The sequence below is a fragment of the Pogona vitticeps genome, chromosome 5, assembly GCF_051106095.1.
Source record: "Pogona vitticeps strain Pit_001003342236 chromosome 5, PviZW2.1, whole genome shotgun sequence".
NCBI lineage: Eukaryota > Metazoa > Chordata > Lepidosauria > Squamata > Agamidae > Pogona > Pogona vitticeps.
In genome coordinates this window covers 118,085,729-118,109,102 of record NC_135787.1, presented here as the reverse complement: position 1 = coordinate 118,109,102, position 23,374 = coordinate 118,085,729, and the positions used below count along the sequence as shown (strand labels likewise).

Genomic DNA, 23,374 nt, shown 5'->3' with positions numbered 1-23,374 from the left:
GGGAAAAACTGTGTAGAAATAGCTCTAGTTCTCTGTAGAACTTTAGAGCATGGCGGAAAAAAGGAACTGAGGGGAATCTTGGGTGGGAAGAGCACGGGCGCCTCATGGGGGAATCATCCCATAAAATTATTACTTTTAGCTCTAGAATGCTCCAAGAACGTCAGCGCAGGCGCAGACTAAACCCTTATGTGTGCATTCACAGAGGCCACGAAGCAGAACTAGTTATTCTTTACTCTCATTCATGCTGGACCTTTCTCTTCATTTTCTCTTTCTGGCAGGTGTATGAGCAAAGACCAGCAAAGGGGCAAGGGCCTGAGAGAACAAGGACTGGGGAAAAACAACAGAGGGCATGTCTCTCCATTCCCATCCAGGTCTGGCGTCTCCCATTCCTGAACCTCCCCAGAAAAGAAGAACTTGAAGCTCACGTGAGGAGAAGAACAGCCCAGCACAGGCGGGGGCTTCCGAGACGGGTTTCTCAACCCTTGGGGGGCCTTCTGCCTCTTGGAGCAACTTGCAAAGAAGATCTGGAACACAGAATAAGGCTTCAGAGGTCCCCGCAGGTCCTGACTGCTCAGGATGAAAAAGAGAAGTGGGAAAATGAAGAGGAGGCAGAGGCCTCCCCCATGGAGATCAACGGCGGGACCTCCCCCATGGACACCAATGGCAAGGCCTCCCCCATGGAGATCAATGGCAAGGCCTCCCCCATGGAGATCGATGGCGAGGCCTCCCCCATGGATATCGACAACAGGTACTCCCCCATGGAGATTGACGGCGAGGCCTCCCACATGGAGATCGACGGCGAGGCCTCCCCCATGGAAATCGATGGCGAGGCCTCCCCCATGGAAATCGACAGCGGGTACTCCCCCATGGAGACCGACAGCATGTACTCCCCCATGGAGATCGATGAGGAGAACTCCCCCATGGAGATCGACAGTGGGGACTCCCCCATGGAGATCGATCAGGAGTACTCCCCCATGGAGATCGACGAGGAGTACTCCCCCATGGAGATTGATGGTGAGGCCTCCCCCATGGAGATCGATGGCGAGGCCTCCCCCATGGAGATCGATGGTGAGGCCTCCCCCATGGAAATCGACAGCGGGTACTCCCCCATGGAGACCGACAGCATGTACTCCCCCATGGTGATCGACGAGGAGAACTCCCCCATGGAGATCGACAGTGGGTACTCCCCCATGGAGATCGATCAGGAGTACTCCCCCATGGAGATCGACGAGGAGTACTCCACCATGGAGATTGATGGTGAGGCCTCCCCCATGGAGATCGATGGTGAGGCCTCCCCCATGGAGATCGACAGCGGGTACTCCCCCATGGAGATTGACGGCGAGGCCTCCCCCATGGAGATCGATGGCGAAGCCTCCCCCATGGAGACCGACAGCGGGTACTGCCCCATGGACATTGACGAGGAGTACTCCCCCATGGAGATCAACGGCGGGACCTCCCCCATGGAGATTGACGGCGAGGCCTCCCCCATGGAGATCGACGGCGAGCCCTCCCCCATGGAGATCAACGGCGGGACCTCCCCCATGGAGATCGATGGCGAGGCCTCCCCCATGGAGATCGATGGCGAGGCCTCCCCCATGGAGATTGCTGGCGAGGCCTCACCCATGGAGATCGATAGCGAGGCCTCCCCCATGGAGATTGATGGCGAGGCCTCCCCCATGGAGATCAACGGCGGGACCTCCCCCATGGAGATCGATGGCGAGGCCTCCCCCATGGAGATCGATGGCGAGGCCTCCCCCATGGAGATCAACGGCGGGACCTCCCCCATGGAGATCGATGGCGAGGCCTCCCCCATGGAGATCGATGGCGAGGCCTCCCCCATGGAGATCAACGGCGGGACCTCCCCCATGGAGATCAACGGCGGGACCTCCCCCATGGAGATTGACGGCGGGACCTCCCCCAAATGTACCTGCAGCATCTGTATGTGTGCCCGAAAATCATCACGGCGGCATACCAAGAGGCGCTCTTGTAGCGCATTCAGTTCATGTTGGAGAGGATCCCTGTGTGCACACCGGGTGAGGTTCCCTTCCCAGGGTGAAAATATTAGCCAGAAGATTGGGCCAAATCCATATCGTCTTATTATCAGGAGTATTATCATGATCAATAGTATTATCAGACAAGAGGGCCTTCTTCAATGACCAATGCAAAGATATCGAGGAAAATAATAGAAAGGGAAATACCAGAGATCTGTTCAAGAAAACTGCAGATATTAAAGGAACATTTTCTTCAAAGATGGATATTATAAACGACAAAAATGGGAGGGACCTTACAGAAGCAGAAGACATCAAGAAGAGGCGGCAAGAATACGCAGAGGAATTCTATCAGAAAGATCTGGATGTCTCGGACAACCCAGATAGTGTGGTTGCTGACCTTGAGCCGGACATCCGGGAGAGTGAAGTCAAGTGGGCCTTAGAAAGGGTGGCTAACAACAAGGCCAGTGGAGGTGATGGCATTCCAGTGGAACTGTTTAAAATTTTAAAAGATGACGCTGTTAAGGTGTTACGTTCAATATGCCAGCAAGTATGGAAAACTCAGCAGTGACCAGAGGATTGGAAAAGATCAGTCTACATCCCAATCCCGAAGAAGGGCAGTGCCAAAGAATGCTCCAACTATCGCATAATTGCACTCTTTTCACACGCTAGCAAGGTTGTGCTCAAAATCCTCCAAAGCAGGCTTCAGCAGTATGTGGACTGAGAACCCCCAGAAGTACAAACTGGATTTCGAAGGGGCAGAGGAACTAGAGACCAAATTTCTAACATGCGCAGCATTATGGAGAAAGCCAGAAAAAAGTTCCAGAAAAACATCTACTTCTGCTTCATTGATTAGCAAAAGCCTTTGACTTTGTGGAACCAAAGCAAACTATGGCAAGTTCTCAAAGAAATGGGAGTGCCTGACCACTTTATCCATCTCTTGAGAAATCTATACATGGGACAGGAAGCAACTGGATACGGAACAACTGATTGGTTCAAAATTGGGAAAGGAGTACGACAAGGCTGTATGTTGTCACCCTGCTCCTTTAACTTATATGCAGAATACATCATGCGAAAGGCCGGACTGGACGATATCCCAAGCCAGAATTAAGACTGCCGGAAGAAATATCAACAACCTCCGATAAGCAGATGATACCAGTCTGATGGCAGAAAGTGAGGAGGAATTAAATGAGGTGAAAGAGGAGAGTGCAAAAAACGGTCTGAAGCTCAACATAAAAAAAAAACTAAGATCATGGCCACTGGTCCCATCACCTCCTGGCAAATAGAAGGGGAAGATATGGAGGAAGTGACAGATTTTACTTTCTTGGGCTCCATGATCACTGCAGATGGAGACAGCAGCCACGTAATTAAAAGACGCCTGCTAGGGGTGTCTTTTAATTTTGTTAAAAGACGACAAACCTCGACAGCATCTTAAAAAGCAGATACATCACGTTGCCGACAAAGGTCCACATAGTCAAAGCTATCGTTTTCCCAGTAGTGATGTATGGAAGTGAGAGCTGGAGCATAAAGAAGGCTGACCATCAAAGAATTGATGCTTTTGAATTGTGGTGCTGGAGGAGACTCTTGAGAGCCCCCTGGACTGGAAGGAGAACAAACGTATCAATTCTGAAGGAAATCAACCCTGAGTGCTCACTGGAAGGACAGATCCTGAAGCTGAGGCTCCAATATTTTCTCAACATCAGGGTCTTTTCCAGGGTGTCTTCTCTTCTCATGAGATGGCCAAAGTACTGGAGCCTTAGCTTCAGCATCTGTCTTTCCAGTGAGCACTCAGGGTTGATTTCCTTCCAGGGGACTCTCAAGAGTCTCCTCCAGCATCATATGTCAAAAGCATCAATTCTTCAGTGGTCAGCTTTCTTTATGGGCCAGCTCTCAATTCCATGCATCACTACAGGAAAAACCATAGCTTTGACTATGCGGACTTTTGTCGGCAAGGTGATGTCTCTGCTTTTTAAGATGCTGTCAAGGTTTGTCATTGCTTTCCTCCCAAGAAGCAGGCGTCTTTTAATTTTGTCACCATCTGCAGTGATCATGGAGCCCAAAAAAGTACAGTGGTAGTTCAACCTACGAACGTCCCTACTTACGGATATATTGACCTACAGACAGCTCCGGGTGCAAGTAGATGTAAATTTTTCCAGCTGGAGCAGTCCGTAGGTCAAAATGTCTGTAAGTAGGGACATTCGTAGGTCGAGGGCAGGAAATTCAAACCATTGGTGGCGAAGAGGCTGCTTCTTAGTAGCTCTTTTGCCCCAACGGTTAGGAAAAGAGAGGCTCAGCCTCCCTGGCTTCCACCGTTGCTGCCGCCATCGCCGGGAGGCGAGCCGCTGGACCATCCCGTCTGAGCTCAGCTTCCTGGGGGTCCCCCACTGCCGCGATCGCCGCAGCAGGAGACCCCCAGGAGGCTTCGGACCGGCACGTTGCTGCTTTTTTTTCTTTTAAAAAAGTTGTTCTGGGTGAATTTTGGCGGGTAGGTTTGGGCTGGGGTGTATGTTTCTGTGTTGTTTTGTTTTTTGATGATTTTTTTTTTGCAGTACTAGCGTGGGATGTTTATTTTTGGATTTGTTTTGGCTTTTTGCAGGCCATGGGGCCTGCAGTGTTTTATTTTTATTTTGGGGAGGGGGTATTTTTTTTCTTTGGCCAGAATGGATTAATCGGTTTTCAATGCATTCCTAAGGGAAATGGTGCTTCGACTTGTGAAAATTTTGACTTACGGCCACCATTCCAATATGGGTTAATTTCGTAAGTCAAGGTACTACTGTAAAATCTCTCACTGCCTCCATATCCTCCCCTTCTATTTGTCAGGAGGTGATGGGGCCAGTGGCCATGATCTTGGTTTTTTTTTTAATGTTGAGCTTCAGACTGTTTTTTGCACTCTCCTCTTTCACCCTCATTTAATTCCTCCTCACTTTCTGCCATCAGACTGGTATCATCTGCATATTGGAGGTTGTTGATATTTCTTCCGGCAGTCTTAATTCCGGCTTGGGATTTCTCCAGTTCGGCCTTTCGCATGACGTATTCTGCGTATAAGTTAAAGGAGCAGGGTGACAACATACAGCCTTGTCGTACTCCTTTCCCAGTTTTGAACCAATCAGTTGTTCCGTATCCAGTTCTAACTGTTGCTTCCTGTCCCATGTATAGATTTCTCAAGAGATGGATAAAGTGGTCAGGCACTCCCATTTCTTTAAGAACTTGCCATAGTTTGCTGTGGTCCACACAATCAAAGGCTTTTGCTTAGTCAATGAACCAGAAGTAGATGTTTTTCTGGAACTTTTTTCTGGCTTTCTCCATAATCCAGCGCCTGTTAGCAATTTGGTCTCTAGCTCCTCTGTCCCTTAAAAATCCAGCTTGCACTTCTGGGAGTTCTCGGTCCACTTACTGTTGAAGCCTACCTTGTCGGATTTTGAGTATAACCTTGCTAGCGTGTGAAATGAGTGCAACGTACAGTAGTTGGAGCACTTGACCACTTGACTTCACTCTCCAGGATGTCTGGCTCAAGGTCAGCAACTACACTGTCTGGGTTGTCCGAGACATCCAGATCTTTCTGATAGAATTCCTCTGCGTATTCTTGCCGCCTCTTCTTGATGTCTTCTGCTTCTGTAAGGTTCCCTCCCACTTTTGTCGTTTATTATAGGGAGAAGACGATGTGCAGGTTTTCATCTTCTGCCTTCTGCTAGCATCCTCCATTGGCACCAGGAACACAAAGAGCCCAAGCTCACGGAGCAGCCTCGAGTCTCTGCACTGCTTTCCCATCATCGCTATTTGCCAAATTTCAGTTATTATTATTATTATCATCATCATTAGCATCATTATTATCATTATTATCATTATCACCACTATTATTATTACTTGATTACTTTCTCACAGTAATCATACGTTAACTACTGATGTATTTCAATAAAAATCTTTCTTGTGATCTATGTTTATGAAGATGCAGATCTGTGTGGCTTTGGGGGGGGGTCTCTTTTCAGGAGCATGTAGAGCGTGCAAACCTCAGAGTCCTCTGGAGTCCAGAGGTTCAGAACCTGCAGGTCTCGAGTCAAGGCTCCTTGGCTGTGGCCATCCTTGCAACACCCCTGTTTTCCATCGAGGTGGGTCAGGCTGAAGGAGACCCCGGGTCTTGCTCGGACTCTTCAGACGCACCCCGGGGGTTGAGAGAAAGGCCGGGAGTCTCCACATCGGACTGATTTCCACTGATTCCAGAAATGGACTTGATGTTTTAAATTAAGTACCAAATAAGGCATCAACACAATAAAAATAAAACCATATTTTAAAAAGGAATAAAAAACAAAGGGAACTCACAGGGAAATAATCATCTTCATGAAAGGAACGAGAAGACAAAATGTTTCTTCATCATAGGAAATCTGTGGCCTAGTTAAAAATATATATATTTCTTCGATTTCCATCTGTCCTGACCCCCAGAACTGGCATGGAAACCAAAGGAGTTTTTTTTGGGGGGGGCTCAGGAGGAACCTGCTGGAGGTAACTCCGCCCATTCCATTGTCCTTCCCCCCCCCCGAGCTGTCCAGACCAGAGGGGGGGGAGACGGGGCGTGCCCTGGGTCAGCCCAGGGATCAGGGCTGGAAGGGGTCGCCCTCACCTTGGAAACCTCAGGGCGCAGCCTGGATCCATCCCTGAGCAGGAGAGAGGTTTCCAGCAAGCCCCCCCCATGGCGGCGCCTCCTCCCACCCCCATGGGGAGTCTGTCCATCTCATGCCCACCTTTCTGTTTTCCTGAGCTTTAGTACAACCCCACTGACTGGGGGTTGTACTAAATCTCCACTAAATATTCCATTTTTCCTTTGAAAAAACAATAACTGCTCCTTTTCTTTCAGGAAATAAGAGGGAACGTTTTAATTTATCTAGGAAGATAAATTTGTGGCCCTTCAGATCTTGTGGGACTAAAACCTCCATCAGCCAAATTAAAGGGAGGATGATGGATGAGGGGAACAACACCTCAAAAGCTATACTTCTCCTCCTTCTTCAGGAAAAAAAAATCACTTTTTTTAAAAAAAAGAGAGAGCGAGTGGGAAGAGAAAGGAGTATAAGCCCCTCCTCCAAAATAAAAACAAGTCATTGAAAACAGGCTTTTAAAAGCATGCAAGTCTCTCCAGATACTTTAATGATCATCTTGTATAGAATGAATATGCCGTAAAATCAGGAGGCGAGGCTGCTAGGGGATTATGGGATCTGTATTTCTCTCCCACCCACCCCCAATCAGCTTAAGATGCTTAGAGACCTACTGCTCTGATTCGATTTTTATGAAGTCAAGTTTCCCCAACTTTTTCCTTTGGCAGTGGGGGGGGAGGAAGGTGTGATTTAAGAATGTACCCCAAAACAACCCACCTCTATCTTCCTGCATCAACAGCTGTGAACAACCCCGTTTCCTGCTTCAGAGAGAGGACAGCCAGAAGCTGCTCAGAAGCCAGAGACAGAGGCTATGACAAAGAAGTGGTTCTCTCTCTCTCTCACACACACTCTCTCTCTCTCTCTCACTCTCTCTCTCTCTCAATCTCTCCCCCCCCCACCAATGGTTTACTCCCCAGGATCCTGGCCCTGCTCCACCTTTCTCAAGTCCGGGTTCTGCTTTAATTTTCCCCTACACTCAAACGGCAAGCTAACTGAAACACAGGCTGGATTGGAAGGGAGCAAGCAAGCTCAGGAAATGGTCAGGGTGGCTTTTCTCCACAAGATAAAATCTACAACGCGCGACCAGGCACATCACTTCCTTTCCTGAACGGAGAGACAAAATTGCTACCCACGCTCTGCTGCCACCTCTCCGGTCGTCTTGGAACTGACCGCAAGGAAGCCTCTTCCGACCAAAATCCACACCGTTTTTGCTAAGACACAGGCTTGCGGGTCACCACTTACCCATAGGCATCCTACACATTTCTACTCGCAGAGGAGTCCCACAGAGTTCGGTGGCGTTGAGGCAGGGACTGACAAAGACCTCCACCCGAAACCCTGCAGCTGAATCACCTAATTGAGAAGACGGGGGTGCTTCTCAAATCCCACCCACCTCCTGAGGAGGTGCCCAGAAAAAGATCCCTGTTCTTCTATCTGATCAATAACTGGAGATAAAAGCAAAGTCCCCTCCCCCGGGTCAAAACTGGGTTTGGCCCAACTGGGCACATTCCAGAGGATTTTGGACTACAGCTCCTATCATCCATAGCCAGCACGGCCTTCATCAGCTGCAGAAAATCTTTTGCCAGTTCGGTTCTTTGATGGGACAGGAAGGGCCGTTAGAACGCTTAGCAAGGCAAGGCTGGAGAACCTTGGCAACTTTGCTTCGCTCAATTTGAATGCTGGCCCTTGCTGGCAAACAGAGCCTTTCTGATACGATAAAAAAGAGATAAATTACCAACATGTCCACGTTTGTAACTCTCAAGAATTCTACCCTTCTAAGATTCCACTCCTCAGCAAAGACATATTTTCCCCCCAGAGCACAGATAACCAGAAATGTGATTTATTTCATATATACAAAACTGAGGCCGGCCCTTCCCTCTCAAGCTGACCTAGCCTGCAGGGCTTCTGTTATGAGGGAAAAGAGCAGCATCGACTGTCAGGGAGAGAGAGAGGCAGACTTCTAAAACAAATGCTCAAATCACTAAATAAATAAAGCCATGATTTCTCAGAGGAGAGGAAATCCTGTCACCGTTTGCACGGGGCACAATCAGAGACGCTATTAATTATCTCCTTCTGTTGGACAAAGAATCTGAATTACCACCATCACGCCTCCAGAGAGAGGAGGCAGCTGAGACCACACAGCGTGAGGGTGGCTGATGGGTTTCCTTGGCTTGCACCCGGGTGGCCCTGAGCCAGCTGCATGGGGGACCCAGGGTGCCCCCAGGAGGGGGGGCGAGAAACCACTTCTGAGTCGACTGAGAAAACCCTAGGAGGGCCACCATTAGGTCGTAAATCATCATCATCATCATCACTAAATCTGATACTAGAAACAGATTAAAGGCAAACTGGAATGGTAACCACCAGACTTTAAAATAGCATTCCCCCCCCAGCTTGACAGCAAATGTTAGCACCATCTGTTTCCAAAATCACAGACATCTGGTTTGTGGCGCAGTGGTTAAAACGCTGTACTGCAAGCTAAAACTGTGCTCACGACTTGGGGTTCAAATCCCAGGTAGCCGGCTCAAGGTTGACTCAGCCTTCCATCCTTCCGAGGTCGGTAAAATGAGTACCCAGCTTGCTGGGGGGGCAATGTGTAGCCTGTATAATTAAAAATTGTAAACCGCCCGGAGAGTGCTTCTAGCGCTATGGGGCGGTATATAAATCCAATAAATAAATAAATAAATAAATTAAAGAAGGTGTGGGAGGGATGCAGGGGGAAAAACCTCCTATATTCCCATTAATGTTGAGGAGGTGCAGGATTTCGGTGGGCATTGGTTAAGACAAGTGGGCGACTCAAGGCAAAAATCTCATGTTTTTTCTTTTCTTTCGAAGAAGGCACAGAACAGGCTGTATTTCCTGAGAATGCTCGGCAAGTTAAATTTATCTCAGCATTTACTTCTGTCATACTATCGTAGCACCATTGAGAGTGTCCTAACCTATGGCATTCTGGCATGGTTTGGGAGTAACTCTGTAGCGGACAAAAAACCTCTACAGAGAACCATTAAAATTGCCCAGAATATCATCGGGCTCCAGCTACCAACCTTGGATGACATCTTCACATCCCGCTGTCTAAGGAAGTCACACAACATCCTGAGAGACTCTTCCCATCCTGCTTATAACTTTTTTGAACTGTTACCATCTGGCAGGAGATATAGAACAATTAAGACTCGGACCACACGTTTTCTCAATAGTTTTTATCCCAGAGCTATAATTGCAATTAATAATGAGCTTAAAGACCACCAGTAGTGAATAATTAGTTGGACTATGTTACTTGGCCTGGGGTGTAGATGTTTGTGGGTGAGGAGTGTTTAGGGAATTTTATCTGTGTGCATGTGTCTGGTCTCTGGGTGTCTGTGAATTTCGTTGTATGTGTATACTGTGTATATACTTACAATGACAATAAATTATTATTATTATTATTATTATTATTATTATTATTATTATTATTATTATTATTATTATTATTATTATTATTATTATTATTATTATTATTTTCCTGGAGGTTTGGAAGGCGGGACCCTCTGATTATTCTGTCCCTCGCCCCAAAAGAGTCACTCCAAATTCACAAATTGCAACACACACACACACACACACACAAACACACACACACAAACACACACACACACACACACACACACACACACACACACACACACACACACACACACACACACACACACACACACACACACACACACACAAAAGGCCATGCTCTGATGTCTTCTGATCTCCCTCTTGCAGTCCTCCTGAAGCTTCCCTCAAGGCCCCTTAAATGGCCCCTTCTAGGAACTGGGAAGTCGCTTGATTCAGAGGACGCACAAAGCTAGGTTTTGATGGCCCACAGAAGCAGGGTGTGGTTTTCTTTTCGGAGGGGGCGGGAGAACTGATCTTGTCCCCCACACACACCCTCAGGGGGATCAAGCGTGTGTTGCCACCAGAACTACCTGGAGAAGAACTTCCTGGTTCAGTTGGAAATCGGATCCAAGCCTTTTCCCTGTTCCAGTGATTTATTTCAGTTTCGACCTGACTCATTCTGTGCAAGGAACCAGGATACAGTAATAGGCGTTGCTCAACCTCTCCACCTGCCTTCAGAGCCAAACACTTTTTTAAAAAATTCATTTCCAAAGGAACAGTTCTATCCACCCCTCCTAGGAAAGCAAACTTTCCTGTCCCGACTTTGGCACCGAACAGAGAAAAGAAATAAAAATGCAATAAATACGGCCATTGGCTTGCTCTGCGAACCGGGCGAAAGAGAGATAACACGCTCAGGAAACAACGTATTCCTGACCAGTAAATAAAGGTTTAACCCTCATTCGCTTTTTGAAAAGCAGTCTCTTGTAATTACAGTAGAAAACCCTGAAAACTTAATAATAAATTGTTTAAAAAGTAACTCTTCCTTATCCGGTTTCACAACAGTAATCTAAACAAATTACTTTGTGTCCACCCTGCCCGAAAATGAGGGCCTTCCCCCATCCCTCCCCTCCAGGTGCAATGGGTGACAACTCCCATCATCCACCAGCCAAAACGGCCAAAGAGTCACAAGAACCCAACTTTCTGGTGAAATAATCCCTGGCCATCTTTGCTGGCTGCACAAAATGAGCCACTTTGGATCCTCTATCTCATTTTAATTTCATTCCAAAGCATGTTTTTGCAGGATATAAATGTTACGGAGAAATCCCAAAGTTCTGATGGCCCTCGTCGCCTCCATCCGAGTGGACTCTAAATGTGAGGGGAGGCACTTCCGTCTCCTATCCATGCCACCTGGGCTTCTGGATAAATGAAACCAAGAGGAGGGTAGAGAGGTCTCGGGGGGGGTATTCCAAAGCGGCTACCCTCATGGTGCACCCCAAGTTCCAGTTGTGACACTCAGAAAGGCCCTTCAGTTGGGCCCCACCGCCGACCTCCGCAGGTCAACCCCCGTTTCCTCCAGAAACTTGGCAAGCGGTGAGGCGTCTGCTCAGGGACAGGCCTGGCTCCAGGCTGAGTGTGTAATGTCTTCTTCCTCGGCCGGGATAATGGCTTGACCTTCTTTTGTGCAATCAATGAACATCCCATCTGCAAAGTGGGTTGCCCGGCCGGCCGTTGGTGTCTGGCAAAGGGCGAAGGTTCACCGTCGAAACTCCAGACAGGAAGAAGGAAGTGCAAGTGGGTCAGAAAGGCCCCCCTCACGGCCAAGCAGATATTTCAGGAGCGATCAAACGAGGGGCGGAAGGCAGCCGCTGGCTTTCACTCTTTCTGCCCAACAACAATCACTCAAAGGTAGATTGCCCTGAGCTGGGGGGGGGGGGGGCGTCTGGTTTAGGTTCTTCCCTTCTGTTCATTTGTCTAATCCCTTTTCAGAGAGCATTTAAACCAAGCAATGTAAGGGTGAGTGTCACGGAATCGGGAAACTGTTGTCCCCCATGAATGTTGACACTCCGTTTGACCCCGGATCCATCAGGGCTTTTTCAGCCTGGCCTACCTGGCAGGTCTCTAGGAGGATAAAGCAGAGAAGAGGAGAACAGTGCCTGCCATTCTGAGCTCACTGCCTTGAGTTGGCATTTACAGCAATGGTTCCATCAACAAATAACAAACCCATCTGGATACCTAAATGATGGACATTAAGGTTGCGATTTGAAATACCTTTCTTTTTCCCCTTTTCGTAGAGGGGGGGCCAGGAAAACAGATGATTATTTAGGTTTTTAGACACTCGGGGGGAGGGGTTGTCTGGGAAGGCAGCTTCAGTCCAGGTTTCACTTTACGTTTGAGATTCTTACCCATGGTTAAGACAGCAAACCCCGGCTGTTTTGCTAATACCGATGAATGTTTAAATCAGCACCAAGCTGATCAAGGGCAGTTTGTGCTAACCATGGTTAAGCACAGCGCCTGTATGAGAGTGGCTGAAGGTAGCTTAGGCTAACCACAGAGGACCGGCTGGGAGGTGGTGGCTGTCGCCTTCAGGGGCTTCATCGGCTGCAGAGGACAGGAGGAGACAGATGGAGCCCTCTGGCCCTGGGACTTTTAAGAAACACAACTTTATATTTTTTGGACTCGCAGACAGAGGACTGGAAAATACAGCCACCCGTCGGCTGTGCCGACAAATATTGGAAACTGTTTTCTACTGAATTTAGGGTGTCTTGCCTTCATCATCATCATCATCATTATCTTCTGCTGCTGCCTGGACCGGATTATCGCCACCCCCTTTCTTTTAAAAACCAGAAATCATGAGAAAGATCATAAGGTCACTTCTCCCTTTCTCTCTTTTTAAATGTTGTTTCAGGCCTCAAACAGGTACAGGAATAAAATAACCTTCCGTTGGAGGATCCCACCTGCTGGAAGCTTCTAAGGTGCTTCTCCTTTGTGAGTTGAATTCCCACCCCCAATCATCATTACGAGTGGGCTGCCGATGGCCCAGAGACGGTTCAGTTTCTACCTCCCATCTAGCGATCCATGTCTCTTATAACTGATGATGGAAGAGCCCCCCTGGCCCACCTGTGGCCTTACTCTTTCAACACACAGCACCAGGTAGGAACGTCACAACATCTGAACACAATATATAAAAAGCCTGAGGTGGGTGGATAGGACTTGTTGGGGCCCAGAACTCCCATAATTCTGCAACCATGCATTTTCCCAGCAACAAATAACAATGTATGATTGCGATCAAGTCCGGTCTAATGCAAATTTGGGGTGGGGGTTCGGTTTTGTCGTCCATGGCCAACTCAGCCCCGTGAGCCTTGCAAAAGATCTGCTCCCGGACGGAGCTGCAAAAGGGCCAGAAAGGGTTGGTCAAGAGGGTATGAGATCCTTGGCTGACAACCTCTGTCTCTCTGCACGCTCTCTCTCCCCCTCCAGCTTTGCCACCTGGCCTTCAAACGCCTTTCCTAGGAATGGGGTTATTCAGAAATCGAATTCACGCAGAAATGATGGGAGACCGGTTTCCCAGGCTGCCCCCTCCCCTTCCCAAAAAGCAAGGTGATACCAGATTTTGACCGCCAGGTGGAGCAACCCACCCCATAATATGCAATACCAGATGCCCACAAGAATGTACAAGTGAGTTATTCAACCAAGAAAGAAAGGAGGGGAGAAAAGTAACTTCTCTAGAAGACAACTCTTAGGATCTCCTGGCAAGTGTGGGCATTCTGGGAAGTGTTGTCCAAAAACCTGGTTTCTCCCAGGGTATCCAAGGATAACCAGACTATTTTTAATTCTCGCTTAAGTCATTTGCTCAAGAAACCTGGACGCTCTGAAATGCAGGATGCCCAGGAAACGGGCTCTAAGCCAGAGGCCAGAATCCTGCAGGGGATTTGCGCCGTCATAAGCGTCACTAGTGTAAATCTCAGGCGCAAACAATCACAAATTGAAGAGCCGATGCTCCCATTCCGGGTCACAATAGGATGCTGGGCATAAGTGGCGCATTTATGTACAGCCGTAATTACCAACGTTTGGGGGCAGAACTCAGGAGAGGCGAGTTCAAGTCCCCATAGATGAAATAATATCCATTGGCTGACTTCGAGCCCGTCATTCTCTCCCACCTCTAAACAAACAAACAAACAAACAAATGATTCCAGGGAGTTTGGACACATAGAAAAACAGCAACCAGCCTAATCCCAGTGATCCCAAGTGTTTTTTTTTTAAAAATCCAATTTTGTTGGCACTTAATTCCCAAGCAGCTTAAATTTGACCAACAAATGTAATTTCCCCGTAACAAAATCCTAGAACAGCCTGTGTTCAAAAAGTCTGATTTCCTCTTGTGTGGCTTTAACACCATTATTGCAGTTCAGACATACAGTTTATACTTACAAATGAACTGCAATGCAAATGACAATGGTTTTAATGGATGTCCCTGATGCAAACACAGACCTTTTTATACAGGATAATTACAGCAATGGGTTTATTCTCAGAGGTGATGCGGGGGAGGGGGAGAAATTACAGGTTTTACTTTTCTGAAAAGATTACAGACAGCAAGCTGGAAAACACCTCTCTGCATGACATTTTTGAGCCAACGTGGGCAATTCCCTTTCGAGGGCTGAATTCGAGTCACAGACATTCCCGGAGGTCATGTGCCCGGGGATGGGTGGGTGGTGGTGGTGGTCAGGGTTTTACTTTTAAGCTCCTACAGCTGGTAACCAAAGCCCTGAGGAAGCAGCTCAGCCTTTTAGAAAAGAGAAAATCCCTCAGAAAAGGTTGGAAGGGTTGGATTTGGCTTGAAGGCCTGATTTGACCCAGGGCGTCCGGTTACCCACCCCTGCTGCACAGAAACCGCGCCTGCTGGGGAGGAGGGAACAATGAACATATCTTTTATTTATTTATTTTATTTATTTATTGGATTTATATACCGCCCCATAGCGCTACAAGCACTCTCCGGGCGGTTTACAATTTTAATTATAAAGGCTACACATTGCCCCCCCAGCAAGCTGGGTACTCATTTTACCGACCTCGGAAGGATGGAAGGCTGAGTCAACCTTGAGCCGGCTACCTGGGATTTGAACCCCAGGTCGTGAGCACAGTTTTAGCTGCAGTACAGCGTTTTAACCACTGCGCCACGAGGCTCTTTATGCTTTAAGTGTCTCCCCTCTTCCCGGTGACAGGCACGGCCACTGTTCATGCGCACGTCTCGTAAGTTAACGGCAACTTTCCCGCTCACATGCCTCTCCAGCAAGCATGTGGGAAAATACTTCCCAGGCACTGGTCAACAGCACCCTACTCAGAGATCAGCCATATATAACTCAGCAAGCAGCTTTCCTTTGTCCCGTTATGTGCCCTTCCCACACAGCCTGGTATGTTGCGATTTTCTGCACACCTGCACTTTATAGGTCCGCTTTTTCGGAAATCAAACATTATTTCTAGTTGAACTTGGTTTGTAAATAAAATAACAAAAAGTAAAAAAAGACGAAGGAGACAGCACCCCGGCTCAAATTCCAGCCACTTACCGCAGCACCCGGTCCATCTGCAGGGGTGGGGGAAACGCTCTCCGATCCGTCCCTGTTGTCGCCGGCGCTGCCCCCCTCTGGATTGCGGGCACCGAGGTGGGGGGACATAGTGGCTGATTCGTCAATGTAAGGCATGGTCTCTGAGCCGCCGGGGGGAACTTTGGGCTCCTCGTTGCCCTCGGCATCATATTCCTCGGTGCCGTAGTTGAAATCTGTCCAAAGAAAAATGGGGAAGCCTGGTCAGTGTGGGCTGCAAGCCCAAGTGAAGGCAGCAAATCCCCAGTGGGTTTTAGTCCGAACGCTGAAAGAGCAATCCGAGATGTCAGACTTGTTTTTTGCAGATAGGGTGCAGCAACGTGGACGGTTCTTGTTTTTTGTTTTAAATTCAGACCAAACCCTGGAGCAGAGCCATCGCCTCCTGCAAAATCAACGTCGCCTGCTCGGAAGTCAATACAGATTCTTTCAACTTTGCCACCCTGAGCCCAAAGGCGAGAGCCAAACAGAAGCCCATTTTGGGTGACAGTCAGGCTGAAGAAGGGGCGAGTGAAGAACTTTGCATGCTTTACTTTCTGAAAGCCCTTCCCCAGGACTTCTGCCTGAGTGAGGAAGACCAGCTGCATCTCATCCTTTTCCCTGAGCTGCTGGCTTTCTACAAGCAAGGAATGCCTTGTCCGTAATTTATAGCCACAAAACCACAGGTATACTGTAACTGCCAACGTTGCTGGATCGAGGACCCAGGACACTCAGATTAAAGTTATCACCGGGTCATCTTGGGCCAGATTGGAAGCAGAAGAGAACCACCCCTCCCACACCTTGAACTTGTGGGGAGGAAAGGTGGCATGGAAATCTAATAAATCAAGGACTCAGGAAGAGGCCTGCACACCCACACCCCGGAGATGCACCGGCAGAGAGAGGCAAGCCCTGCGCATGGTTCGAGGCAGGGAGGTAACATGTGGGCACGTACCAACCGCCCGCCTTTCCTTCTCCCCCTCCGGGGGCACCATTCCACCCACTCCTCTCCCTGCTACAAACCCATCTCCCGCCACCCACTCTGCACAGACTCAAACGCACGCACGTGTGCCTGCCGGTGCCTAACCCCTCCCCCGCCTCCCCCACCCTCATGGCTTGACACACTTCCCCACATTTCCCCCAATTAAGCAAGCCTCCTTGAGTGCCGCTTCAAATCCCTCAATTACGTGCGGCAGCTGGCTGGCTGGGTGCCCCCGATGCGTGTGGCAGAGCACCCTGGTGAATAACGGGGAGGAGGAGGAGGAGGAGGAAGAGGCGAAGGAGAGAGAGAAAGGGAGATCGCAGGACGGGGTCACGACTCTCTCTGAAAGACCCAGGTCCAAAACCCTCTGCTGGGGCTGCAGAGCTAAACAAGCCCCTTCATCATCCTCAGTTTGACTTACCTACCTCGCAGGGCTGTTGTGAAGATTAAGGAGCAAGGACCAGACCTGTGGACTCCACATGGAGCTCAGGTCACCTGGCTTTAAAATGCTTTTCCCGGCCCGATTAGCCACCCTCTGGCCCCTGGACTATTGATGGGGCGGAGGGAAGGTGCTGGACTATATGAGAGGGTCTGGCCTTGCCTGAACCGAGGCAGGGCTCCGAAACGCCAGAGGCAACTTTTTTTCCAAGTCTGGTGCTGTCTGTGCTGGGTCCCTTAGGGGCACGAGAGCAGCCGCCAGACTCTTCAGAGTGGGTCCTCTGGGCTCCTAATTTAAGCTGAAACTTAGAATCCTAGGATGGGAGGGTTCAAAGATGCACCTAAAGGTCATCTAGTCCAGCATCCCCCCCCCCCAACGGAGAGTTCCTTGGAGGAAAATACGGATTCCCTCAGCATCGGTGTCTCTCCTGCTCCTCCGTGTATTCCACAAACACCCCTGCGAGATAGACTAGGCTGAGAGAGATCACAGGTTTCAAGGCAGGAACCAGGATCTCACACCTCCTCGCCCTCTACTGTACTCTACCCACTAGGCTACTCTGTTCACAAAGGCCTTCCCAACCAGATCACAAGATGCTCAAAAGACTTGTGCCGGGGAAGGGGGGTTTGAGGCGTGGACACGAACCAGCCAGCTGCTCCTCGTTTCCAGAAATTATTATTTTTTCATTCAGCGGCCACCTGTTTCTAACTCACTAGCCACCGGTTTCTTATTTCAAAGAGGAGCTCCTTGTTTAGTAGCCCACCCGCTGCGGTACTTCATTCGGCAGCTGCTCCCGCCTTATTTTGAGGAACACATCCTTATTTAGTAGCCACCGGCTCCTAATTTAGTAGCCACACGCCCTGTCCCTTATTGAGTGGCCACCTGCCCAACCGTTTCAAACAAGGACCAGGGAGGGAGGTGGGCTACGATTATCTCTCCCAGCTGGCCCCCTGGCCAAAAGGACTTCCATCAGCAGGAGTGCCCCTGTTCTGGGGACTTCCACGGGGCTCAGTTGCAACATCTGGTGGGTGGAAAGGGGCCCGGCTTGTTCAAGCCAGCCAGCCCAAGGCAGTGGGGGTGAGTGGGGGTTGTCAGCTGGAAAGACCCACGTTTGAAGCTCACCTCTCTATCCCAAAGATTCTACCTCCCCTCTTGGGATTCTTCCCTTGGTGGTGGGTTGGTCTAGATGACCCTTGAGGTTCCTCCCAACTCGACAATCCATCCGTTTTTCAAAACCCCAGAGCATCTTCAAAACCACAATGTTTCCTCTTATTTCCGTGACTCCTGCCCAACCAGACAAAGTCAAAAGCATAGCTCTACTCCTTTCTAACCAAATCGTCCAGTTTTCTGGAGTTCCACACTCCATCCAGAACCGAACTTGCAAGCCACTTGCTATATAGACAACACTTCACTTGTAATTGCTTACTATTTTGGCAACAACGAAAGCATAACTATGTGACGATGGTGAGGGTAGAGGGCCTTGGTCCCCAGGGCAGGCCTGGATGAAGTCCAGGGGGTGGCCAGGGCCTGCCCTGCCCCAAACAGAGCCCCTCTTTTCAAGCAGATCTGAAGGGGGGAGACAGGGGGTGTTTATCGCAAAAGGAGACCATGAATGAAAAAGAAGAGAAGGAGGACGAGCGGAGACCACGTTCCCTGCCTCATCTCATTCTCTCTGTGCAACCATCCTGTGAGGGAGGCCATAGGGGCAGGCAGCTCTTAGTCCAGCAACACCAACGGTGCTGATCAGCCCAAACGGGGATATGAACACAGGCCTGCCTGTTCGACACTAACATGCAAACGCAGCTTTCTCCAACATGGAAACGGCTGGACAACAATTCCCATCACACACACCCCAGGCGGTACGGCCAGTTGACCTACAACAGCCGCTCACACGGCAGGAAGGCCCCAACGTGAGAAATGCTGTTCTGACGTATAGAAAGTTCCTGGTGGATAGTTCTGCCTTCAGACTGCGTATCACCTTTTATTAATGCATCTTCAGGTCACGTGGAAGCTGCCGGAGAAAGATTTTATATCCCATAAAGGCAGGAAAAAACTATAGTCAGAAATGTGGATGTAAAAACAATCAGCCTACCCCGCAGGGTCGTTGCACAAGGATTCCTGAGAAGACGCCTCTCACACCTTCTGAATGTGGAGAAGCGACTCCGTCCGTGTTCAGCAATAACGGGTTATCGGCCAGAATCCGCTTTGGCAATTTAGGTGCAACAGAAACTCAGTTAAGTTATGGTGGCAAATTAGCACTAATTAACAAGGCACCGGTTGCATTCCTGGTCACGTGACGAAAGAATGAGTCCCCCCTCCTCAGTCCAGCCCAACCTCTTCTTGGCAGGCTGTTGCCGTCCATCATGGTGTCTCCGCAAAATTTCCTCATGGCAATCAAACTGAAAGCCTTGCTTGCATTTTGGGGGGATGAAAGGGGGGGTCCCAGATTGAACGGACAGGACTGGGGGTGGAGAGATGAAAAAAGGAAGCACCAGGTAGACAGGGCTGGAGGTCGGTGAGCGAAGGGTCTGTGGGGGGGGGAGGGAAGTAACTCAGCCTGGTTGTGTAAGTGACTCACACCTGTCTACACGATGCTAGAGGTACTTAACAGCAGAGCTAGATTTAAGGGGGGGCACACACAGCAATGTTTCAAGGACTTTAACTAGGTTTTTGGAGGGTTTTTTTTGGAGGTTTTGGGGGATGATCTCCCCGCAATACCTTCTCCTTTGCTCCCCGTTTCCCCACCAGCCTCTCTGCTTCATCATCAGCTTTCCTGCCTTTATATAATCCGTCACAGACACCCAGAGCCCAAATGGGGGGGAGGCTTCCACGATTCATTCCCCTCCCTCCTCCCCTTCCCTAGATGTTTTTTGGGGAAAGCAAAGAACAAGCATTAAATGACGGTGGGGGAAGGGGAAGGAGATGGTGGGGTGCTGTGACTTTGCAATCCCCCCCAACCCAGGATGCCAAGTCCACCTAACCCCACATCGCCAAGAAGAAAAGAGAAGAGAAAAAACAGCCTAATCCCATCTCCACACACACACCCCACATACACAAACAAATAAATAGATAAATAAAAAGGGAAGGTCCCGGCAGGGAAGACCTACTGCTGTAGATCCAGGAGAGGCGAGGCAGACCCGGCTGGCTCAGGGGCTCCATCGGGAGAAGGGAAGAAGGAGGGAAAAGCCTTCAGACCTCCCAGCCGCCCAGCATTTCAAAACGAAGAGAGGATGGGGAAGGAAGGGGCTTTTGGGGAGGGGGGCGAGAGGGAGGGGGGGTCAGAAATCAGGAGGCCAATTTGGAGTCTGGATCCTCCAATGTCAGCCTGGACGGGGCGAGGGGGGAGAGAAAGAGAGTAGGGCAAGGATGGGAGAAGCCCCCCACCCACCCACCCAAAGGGAGCCGGGCTGTGATGACAGGCGGGCGGCACCGGGAGAGAGGAGTACATGCCAGCCCTGCCCAGAGGGATGTCTGGGGCTGGCAGAGTCGGCGGGGGGGGGGAGCTTACTTCCAAAGCGTGCTTGTCTGGGGGGGGATGAGAAGGTGAGGAGGAGCTGCCCACCAATGGCGAAGAAGACACCTTCTGTCCCGCCTCCTCTTCCGCCACCTCCTCCTCTTTTGCCTGACAGAAAGGGGGGGGATAATGATTATGCCACAGTGAAGAGGGGACCCCCCTCTTCCCCCCCCATGGATGGCATGGGGGGAAGAGAGAAGATGAGTCTCCCGTGCCCTGCAACGGATCTCTGAGGACGAGCGGGGGTTGGGGGGCAAGGAAAGCCGCGATCACGCCCCGTGCAGGACGGCGGCCACGCTCCCCTCCTGCACCCCGAGAAGTCCCCATGCTCTCCTGGGCCTCAAAAAGTCCCCCCCCCCGAGCTCTCTGACTTTTGCTAGGCTCCCTCCTGAGGGCTAGAAGCATGGCTTGCCTGGAGCCCAGTGGGGAAGCCCCCCCTCTTTGCACGCGGAAGGGAGGACCCCACACACGGTGAACACGAGGTCATCTGTCACCTTCCTTGCTACAGAAGCCCCCACCCAGCCAACTTCATGGACCAGCCGCCTCCGGACAAGCCAAGGGCAAGGGATAATGGGAAATGTAGTCCCAAAGCCTGTCCAGAGCAAAAAAGGCTCTCCCTCCTCCTCCCTCCCCCCCAATGAACTTCTGAGGATTACAACAGCCGACTTGGCCTCTGTCACTGACAGATTCTGTGGGTTTTAGTTACCTAAAAATGCAACTTTTAAAAAACTCGCCATTTGCTCCCAAAATGTCAGTTACCAGCTGGTCCAGACAGGCTGTTCGCCCACTGAAGCCGAGATGATTTCCAACTGAGTTTGGAAAATTACTTTTTAAAAGTCATTAACTGCCTTTATAAAACACACACAAGGCCCCACAAATGCAGACGGTTATAATTACTTTGACAGCTGACAAAGTAACTCTGTCTCTTCTTGCTGATTCAAAACGTACTCTGTTATATTTAGTTAATTCTTCCCCTACGCCCATAAATGCAACAAGCCACTAGTGTGTAGTACAACATGGGATTTGAGAAACAAGGCTACACACTTCTTGTAACGGTGATGATGAGTTAATTTAGAGTTACACCCGAAAACAGTGTCCTATCTTCAGCTGCAATCATCATGTAACTTGGTTACATCTGCTGCAAAAAGGAAGTAATTACAAGGGAGGTTTTTATTTCTGACATGTTATTTCAAACCCTTCTCTGGAGTAAGGCCTGTGGAACTCAGCAAGACTTGACCACTGCATGGAAAAGTATACGGCTGGATAAATCCATATGGGACAAGCGAGGGGTGACACCACAATTTTGTGGTCTTTTAAGAAGCTCCAAATCTCAGGATCTGACAAAATGCAAGGAGGCCCTTTCAGAACCCAGGAATAAATAGCTTATTCTGCTATAACACTTAATTTCTGATTTCAGCTCAGCGCCTATCATAAAGCCATTGACTGGTGATGGGCGGAAAGCTTTTTGCTTTGTTTGAATAGCTCCCGGCCCACATTTTGGGTGCAGAATGGCCTGAGTTCAAATTCTGAATAACAGAGGGCGTGAGGAGTAAGGGGGGGGGGGAATAAGCGAAACATCCATCCAGAACAGACAAGATAAAGAAATACAAATGCTGGAAGTTCTTGGGAGGCGATTTCTGGTTTTCCATACAATAGCTCTCAGAGGAGAGACAGTCACATGTGGAACCACACCTTTAAAATCAAAGATTTGTTCCAAACATGAGGACTAGAATCTTTCTCTGCAAAATTCTAGAATACTGGTGTTGGACAAAGCCCTAGGTTTTACCTCTGATTAGAAAGGGACTGGGGAAGAGGGGATGGGGGAAGACCCTTCCCCACCTAAAACCCTGCAGTGACAGAGTTATCTTTGGGTTCATGAGGACTAGAACCTTATTTTGCCCAAAGCGATATAGCAGTGCTGCTGCTTGGTAGACCAAAAAGTTCCAGGTTCAAACTCTGGCCCCTCCAGATTCAAAAAAGGGCTTGATGGGGGGGGGGGACTCATTCTTTTGTCAAAATGTCGGAAGATGCTGCCGATCCAAGCCGTGAATAGAGGCAAAAGATCTCTGTGCCGTAATACGAAGGGGTTCTTCCATCTCCTCATTGTTCTTCTCTTTCTTCTCTAGGCAGGCAGAAGCCAAGGCCACGAGGAAGGAGAACGTGGGGGGCACCCTCCCTCCCTCCATCTTCCTTCTGCTCGACCCCCCACCGCCCTCTCCTCGCTTTGTTTTAACATTTAGCCAAAGGAAACGCAGAGGACATCAACCCCAATATGTCAGCGAGCCAGCCAAGCGGAGAAGCGGCCCTCGCTGAGTACTGCCGACTGGTCCGTCCCTGGGGGTCATCGTGGCGGCACAGCAGGCGGCCACCCTTCCTCCCTCCCGCCTAATCCTCTCGACTTCCCACCCACTCCTTTGCCCCCCTCAGCTAACATCGCAGGCAACACCACCCATCGACCAAACAGCGCGAGGACGGAACGGTGCGGCGGGAGGAGAGCATGGCGCATACTCCGGGCTGCCAGCCGGATGAACAAGGGGGATCCGAGAGCAAATCAAGCCTGAACTCTATTCTCGACGCTGAACCTGTCCTGCTTTGGGCACATCTTCAGAAGGCAGGAGGCTCTGGAAAAGAAGACCATCACGCTGGGAAAGGTGGAAGGAAGCAGGGAAAGAGGGAGACCCAATACGAGATGGATGGACTCTCTAAAGGAAGCCACAGGCTTACGTTTGCAAGAACCGGACACGACATTCTGGAGATGGCTTATCCAAGGGGTCTCTATAAATTGGAAGCAATGAGACAGCACATAATAACAAACCAAACACATATTTCTGGCCCCCCCCTTCAAGCCATCAGCAGTTCGAGTTCTAAGCGCGCAAGATGCCTGGGAGAAGACATA

At 49.7% G+C, this 23,374-nt stretch overlaps 1 protein-coding gene and 1 long non-coding RNA gene across 2 annotated transcripts in view; one reads left to right on the top strand and one right to left on the bottom strand.

Moving 5' to 3' along the window:
- The window catches only part of LOC144589525 (uncharacterized), a 300,406-nt gene that overhangs the window by 201,778 nt on the left and 75,254 nt on the right, over positions 1 to 23,374 (top strand). The gene's annotated exons all lie outside the window — the stretch shown is intronic.
- LOC140707410 (active breakpoint cluster region-related protein-like) overlaps positions 12,533 to 23,374 on the bottom strand; it is a 65,609-nt gene continuing 54,767 nt past the window's right edge. Inside the window, exons 4-5 of the mRNA XM_078394378.1 lie at positions 15,538 to 15,749; positions 12,533 to 12,580 (exon numbers count right to left, since the gene is read on the bottom strand). Coding sequence (XP_078250504.1) covers positions 12,574 to 12,580; positions 15,538 to 15,749 — 219 coding nt within the window. The 3' untranslated portion in view covers positions 12,533 to 12,573. The remainder of the gene's footprint in view (positions 12,581 to 15,537; positions 15,750 to 23,374) is intronic.